At 46.0% G+C, this 6,991-nt stretch overlaps 1 protein-coding gene across 8 annotated transcripts in view; it reads left to right on the plus strand.

Annotated features, from left to right (window-relative positions):
* The first annotated feature begins 3,217 nt into the window (after nucleotides 1-3,217).
* Nucleotides 3,218-6,991, plus strand: part of LOC106745013 — a 106,161-nt gene continuing 102,387 nt past the window's right edge. For 2 of the 8 annotated variants that reach the window (XM_014620224.1, XM_014620225.1), the window contains exon 1: nucleotides 3,218-3,573. In XM_014620224.1, the coding sequence (XP_014475710.1) occupies nucleotides 3,512-3,573 (62 nt within the window). In that variant the 5' untranslated portion in view covers nucleotides 3,218-3,511. The other 6 variants (XM_014620218.1, XM_014620219.1, XM_014620215.1 and 3 more) reach the window with 5 other exon arrangements.

Below are 6,991 nucleotides of genomic sequence, written 5' to 3' on the forward strand. Positions count from 1 at the left end.
GTTAAGATGCCTTATTTATCCTTCAATCGTTCGAAAATCAGGGTAAACACAAAGTATCGATCTGCTGCCGATCTCACTCCGATGTGTTTATTAAGATACGCGAAATAAACAATTTTTTACGTTATTTGTGTGTACCTTTTTAAATTTCAGGAGTGACAGAGAATATGAAAGAATTAAAAACTGTAGTCGAATGCCTCTTTATGTTAAGGAGACATTCTAGACCATAAATACGCATTTTTTCTAGAATTGTTTTCCTACAATGGAAAAACAGTAACAGGTACGCTTTTAAAAACTGCGCACATTTATTTATACAGCTCTGAAGAATATATATTTTTTGTTATGATAAAATTCATACATTTTTTAAAGTAATAAAGCAAAATGAATATGCATATGCAAATAATTCGTGTTGCTGCAGTCGTTGATTTTGCGTTTCTCATTATTCTGAATAAAAAAAAGAACAGAAAAGATTTGTGTTTAATACGAATGTGGCTATAGTACGAACTACAGGGAAGAAAAAAATATTGAGAATTTCCAAAATGTGTGGCAGCATTTCAAAGAAAAAGTTCGACATTTCACGAAAATGATCCGTTCTTTGATTGATAACCAAAAAATTTTACATATATCACATTGGTTGTAGTCCATGCGATGAAGAGACATTCGTTTTATATATTTGTCAAGTTTGACAAAGATTGTTTTATCGAGAATGTTAAAGTCTTCAGAAAAACGTGATTTCGAGAAAAACGATTTTAAAGTTTTACTTCTCATACATATAAGAGAGCATCATTTTCTTACCTATACTTAGTCATCCATTCTTGGACCATATAATAAGCTCTTCGCAAGTTCAAAATATTCTTCTCGGACCATTCTTTCTTGCTGACGAGCGATTCTTGCCTCTTTTGATGCTTCGGAATGCTTGCGCTTTGCTCGTTATTTTCTATGCGTTTACTACATTTCAAGCAAACTTTTCATCATTCAATGTAGAATATGTTTTTGATATGTTTTGCAGATATTGCCGGACGAAAAGCTGTCGACAACCAAGCGTCCTTAATAATAACTACTTTCAAATCTAGGAGATTGGAAACAATCTAAAAGGTCGCAAGTAGTAAAACAAGTCTAAGAAACAACAACAATACAAAGAAACGTTAATATAAATATAATTATAAATGTCGTCTAAACTACCTTTCTTTTATGTCGTCACGTGCGCCAAATGCTCTTATTCACTGTCTGCACTCCGCTTCTCGATCTCAACTTTGCCACTTTTTCAAATTTTTATCTGACACTCTACAGACATATTTTCAAGATTCTAAACTTGAAGAAAATCTCAAAGTTCTAGACTCGAATACCTCCTTAACACCTTTCAATTTTCCAACCTCTCTGAAACTGTGTGATTACATTCGCGCAAAATTAAATGCGCGATATTAACAATTTTTTACGCTATTTACGCGTACTTTTTTAAATTTCAGGAATGTCAGAGAAGACGGAAAGATTAAGAGCTGTGGTCGAACGTCTTTATATTAACACTGATTTGTTCAACCTCCCTGTCTCTCTGAAACTATGTGATCACTCCCGCGCAAGATTAAACGCGTAAATCACAAGCTAGACGTAAACGATATGTAAAAATATTCAAGATGAAATATTAAAATCTTATCTTTAGTTTCCTCGGCACTCTCACGAATCTACGGGTCTTCAGCAACGCGGAATGTCTAGCAATCCTGTCGCTGATTTCGCGCGGCAGTGTCGACGGCATTTTAACACACAGCGACTTCTTTTTTGCGCGCTTTTCGCAAGCGACATGCATCGCGATTGCGCAAGTCATTACGAATGTATCTCTGGTTTTCCATTTCCTAAGTATCTTACCTTGTAATACTTGCTTCAATGTGTCTGTTATTATTAGCTGTGCCGTAATTATGCTTCCTGAATACCGTAATGCTTTCGAATTATTATTGCATTGCATATTTTAATTAAATCTCCTGCCGGCTGCTTAAGAAATCCCCTCCGACGCGTGTTCTCGGAACAATCGGCTTTAATTGAGCGAAATAAAATGTTCAAGGGGAAATGTGTTTCGAATACGGCTGATTACATTACTACGTGTATACAGGCTGTCCCGTTTCGCTGAGATGCGTTTCGTTACGATTTTTCTTCGGCAAACTTGTCTCACAATTCCACTTTGTCATTTAACACACGAATAATCCTTAGTTAATAGACATTTTAATTAATTTGTTATGATTTTATTGTCGATTTAATAACGATTTAATAACGATCCTATTTCGTTCTTCAATCGACCGATAATTTGATCGATTAATAATTTAATGGACCGATAATTTGATCGACAATAATTTAATGGAATGATAATATTTTTTTCTTTGTTATCGCCAAGTGTAGTAATTTATTTCCTTGTTACATAAGTTCATTAAAAAACTGTCACGATGTTTCTATCTGCTCATCTCGACAGGCGACGATTTAAATTTCAAATTGCACTATAAAATCGGACTGGCCGTCGTTCTTTCAATAACTAATACTGAGAAGAGCCTTGTCTGTCGACTTCTTTGAAATCGACCGCTGGTCGTTTCTTCGTTAAAACCGCACGTGTCTATACTGATACATCTATTTAGTCGATTCTAAAATTTCGTTTGGATACGAGTTAAACAAACGGTTAGTTCTTTGAACTAAAGGTCTGGTTCTCCGAAACCAAATCTTTTCCACTTTACCTTTCGAGAGCCAAATATCTCACAACCCAAACACTTGCTTGTCCACATTCGAACTAAATTTCATTCGAGTCGCCTAAATGGGGGCGTTCAGTGTGATTTCGGGGAGGGGGGGGGGGCNTTCACGAGGATTCTCTTCTCGGTCGCACGAGCACGCTCGGTGTTGGAAATCGCGAAGTGCGAATCAACCGAGGCGAATTCACGAGCCACCGCGGGGGGCCTCGTTTGCGCCATTGTTATTCCACGCGACGATTTTTTCAACGATCAAAATAGACACAACGAGCGCGATACTCTCGAGTCGAGTGATCCGAGTCGCACTACCAAGGATCCGTGACATATAGATGCTGCGTGCAGCGGCAACAGCTGAGGTCGACTCCTCTCGGCGAAGGTTTCGCACCCCACCTACTCGGCCCGATCCCTCCCCCCCACCTGCTCTCGTTGCTCGCACACCCCACCCGAGCTGTTCTCCAACAACACCTGTCGTTACCGCGGCGAACGACTTGGCTTTCCGCCAGTCTGACGTATATACGTTGTCGCGGGTTCTCCCGGGGATTCTCGTCGCGTGCAGTGCGAGTCCTGTTGCTCGTGCCGATCCGTCGTTCGCTCGCTCGTTTCTGCGCTGATTTGTGCGCGCTCGTATCGCCGAGGTTGTCGTCCCGTGTTATTGTTGTTCCCGTGTGTCGTCATTGTCGTTCTCGGTGGTTGCGTCCGTGAAACCGGATCCTTCGCGAGGGATCTTTCAAATCCGGCGGGTTCTGTGTCCCGTGGCGAGGATAAGGGTTCTCGATGTGTGGAGGACACCGGGGATGATACGGAGGAAATTTTCGGGGATTCCGATCTTTCGAGGAAGCGCGGGATCGAGAGAGAGGTTTGACACCTGTTGAATTCTCAAAATGATCCGCGAGATCTGCCGAGGTCGGCGCGCAGATCGAGGCGATTTTTCGCATCGGTAATCGCGGTAATATATAATAATGATAATAATAATAATAATAATCAATAAGAAAATACTTTCATCGCACGGAGATAGCGTCAATGATCGTCGCGCGCGATAAGAATTATTAGCTGGATCGTCGAGTCGCAACTCGCGTATCGTTCGAGTCGGGCGCTTGACTTACGAGCGGAAAGGAGAGATCGAGATCACGGAGACCGGGGATCGATCGATCGATCACTCTGGAGATGCGCATTGTGTTTTCCGCGAGATCGCCGCGCGATCACGTGGTGCGCCGCGTCGCCGTGCTACTTCAGGACCAGTCATACCTGTAATTCCACGTTTCCAGCCACCACGTGGTCGGACGCAATCTCATAAACACACTTATCGCGCGCCTAGATCATCGACGATCTAGGAAAACATCGAGTCCTCCGATCGGGATCTCCCGATCTTTCTCGAGAGAGAAACTCGGGGTCGAATACCCCGTTAGACGCGACGCTTAGGGCCCCGTGAGTTTTCTTCGGGCTCGACGCGCGGGCGGAGATGATTTTTCTCTCTTCGTATTGACGCGATTCGCCGGAGAGTCGCGGGAAAACGGTTATTAACGACGAATGAGCACGCCGGTTTCTTCCACACATCGGACAATCGTAGGAAATCGGCCGTCTATTAGCGGAACGATTCTCGCCATCTACGGGGGGATCGCGAGGAATGGCGATCGCTCCTCGGTGATTATTCGTAGTGATTCAGGCGGCGCGAATGAAAATGAGCGATTTGTAATGTGGAGGATCCCGAGAGGCGAATATCGCCGTATCGAATCGATGTATCGATAAGGCGAGGTTTCTCTCGACTCGCTTCGGGGAAGAAGCGACGATCGAGGGGGCGCCGGTCGAAGAGATCTCCGCGAGGAGATTAAATTCTTCTCGAAAGGGACGTTCGGGCCGAAGGAAAACTTTCCGAAACCTTTCGAAGTGAGGAGGGGAAAGTGGAAGAAGCGGAACGTCGAGGGTCGATTTCAAGGCAGCACACGTGGTGGAAAAACTCCGGAAAGAAAGTCCCCCGGACGAAATAATAGTGCCCGAGAGAGAAAGAGGGAGGACGTGATCTTTGAACGGACAGCCGAGGGAGTTCCGGAAGGATCGTCAACAGATCTTAATTCCGAGGGAGGAAACATCCGCGAGGACGAAGGGAAATAAAAGAAACTCGTCTCGGGGAAGACGCTTCGCTCGTCCGTCCCGTTTGTCCCCGACTTCTCGATTCCGGCGTGGATATCGCTTCGTCTACCGCTGGTAGACGAGAATGACACTCGGGAAGGTGTTCGCGCGAGAGCCGCGGGGCGTCGCGACGCCGGGCCGACGAATTGAGGAAAACCGTCACTTCGACTTTACGTAATGCTGCTCACTTGCTATCACCAGCACCGCCGGGTGGGACTCGTCAAGGTCGCGGAAAACGCGCTGCAAGCCTGTAAGGAGACGCCGCCGCGGTCGTCGCAGTCGCCGCTCTGATCCCATTAGTTTAATGAGGAGCGCCGATAGCGGAGCGTTCCTCTGGTCAAGCGGAACGAGCGGGCGCACCTGAAGAGGGCCGATCGAGAGGAAGTGCGGAGAATCGATCAGACAGGAACAATTCAGCGAAGTTCGCGGGATCGAGTGAAAGGAGAGGAAGAGAGACGGAGGGAATTTCGTGGCAAAGCTCGGGGCGGAGCTTCCTGGGATCTTCCTCGTCTTCCACCTTCTCATTTCGGGCGAGAAAGCCGGAGGAGGAATACGGAGGACGGAAGAGAGGAAGATACTCGGCGGGGGGGGAGGAAAATCGCTGCCCGGCGAAGAAAAGACGGCGACCAAGGCGATACACTTCGCTCCCGCGACCTTACTCGTGGAGGATGCGGTGACGTCACGTGTGTGTCTTTTCCTGTCGAGATAGCATCGGCACGTCCACGGGGCTACCGGGCTCTTCCTGGATCGGCGGCGATCGCCTTCTGGCGGGGCCTCCCCGCGGCCTTCGGCAAGGCGCTTCGGGGATTCTCGTCAGGGCGCGCGTGAACGCCCCGGTAATTTCGGAACTACCTCGCGAGTGTGCGTAAGACTTCTCCTCGCTTCTCTTCGTTGTTACTGTTTGTTGTTCATGAAAGTGCCCGTCATCGCCGCCGCCGCCACCACCGCCGCCGCAGACGTGTTACTTCGACGCACCGCTCGCAGCAGACCCGTCGCGACTCTCGGCCCGCGCGGACGCGGATTATCGATACGCGCGATATTTATCGAGCGTCGGACCGGCGGACACGTCTGGATATACGTGGATCGTCTCAGGTTGGTTGGCTGCTTGGGCGTACGATCGCACGATCGTTCATCGGGTCCGGGGGTCGGGCGAGTTAGGGAGAGCTCGAGGAGGTCGCGGGATGCACGTCGAGAGCCGTTAGAACCGAAGCACACGCGGGGAACACGTGCACACTGAGAAATACATGTCGCATACAAGAAAAGATTAATAGTAAGGAAATATCGCTTGTCTTAAGTATTACGTTAGTTTGTACGATCTGCAAATATATCCGCAAGTTCATCGTGAGCGTCGAGTTTATCCGGTATGCATTCTTGATGCTGGTAGTTTTAGCACTTCGATCGAGAATGTTAAATCCAAGCGAAAGTCGGGTCGTGCGCTTATTCAAATTGACCCGATCGAATTTTTCACCCGGCCAAGTTTTATCGTATTCTTGAAGAGAGAGAGAGCGCAGTCCTCTCTTGGGTGTACGCGGCAACGAGTCCTTCTAAAATTTCCGATCTTACCGTGAAAATATTCTTTGTTGGGAATAATTATGGTTTCAAAGAAATCGTCTCTTCGATTTTTGCTCGGAAGGAAATCGAAAAGATCCGTGGAAGAATGGAAAAGTTCGGGGTTTTCCATTTCTCAATTTATCTACGGAAAGAAACCGAAAAAAAATCACGGAAGAAGGGGAAAACCCAAGATTTCTTTTCAACCTTTTAAAACCATAAAGATAACCATTTAAAACCATTTAAGGCCATAAAGATAACCATTTATCATTCAATTTCACAAATTACATTTATAACTTCATGCCGCGCTCTCTTTCCCTAAGTTAATGCTTTTAAACCCGCTGGATCTTAAAAACGTTATCTGTCAATTGCGATTATTTTTTCTCGTAATGTACGTATTAAAGGGTTTTTCCCATCGATAAAAATTATTATTATTATCATTATTACTCCAAGGAAAGAAAGTGAGCTGAGTAGTAGTTTTTCTAAGCGATAGAACGATACCTTCCCGCGTGTACCTGATCGAAAACGCGAGAGAGAAGAAATCCCCCAGCGATGTCGGGAGGAAGTTGCAATGAAACAATGACCCCCCCCCCCCCCCC

This window comes from Dinoponera quadriceps, unplaced genomic scaffold (assembly GCF_001313825.1).
Source record: "Dinoponera quadriceps isolate SergipeBrazil2010 unplaced genomic scaffold, ASM131382v1 scaffold717, whole genome shotgun sequence".
Classification (NCBI taxonomy): domain Eukaryota; kingdom Metazoa; phylum Arthropoda; class Insecta; order Hymenoptera; family Formicidae; genus Dinoponera; species Dinoponera quadriceps.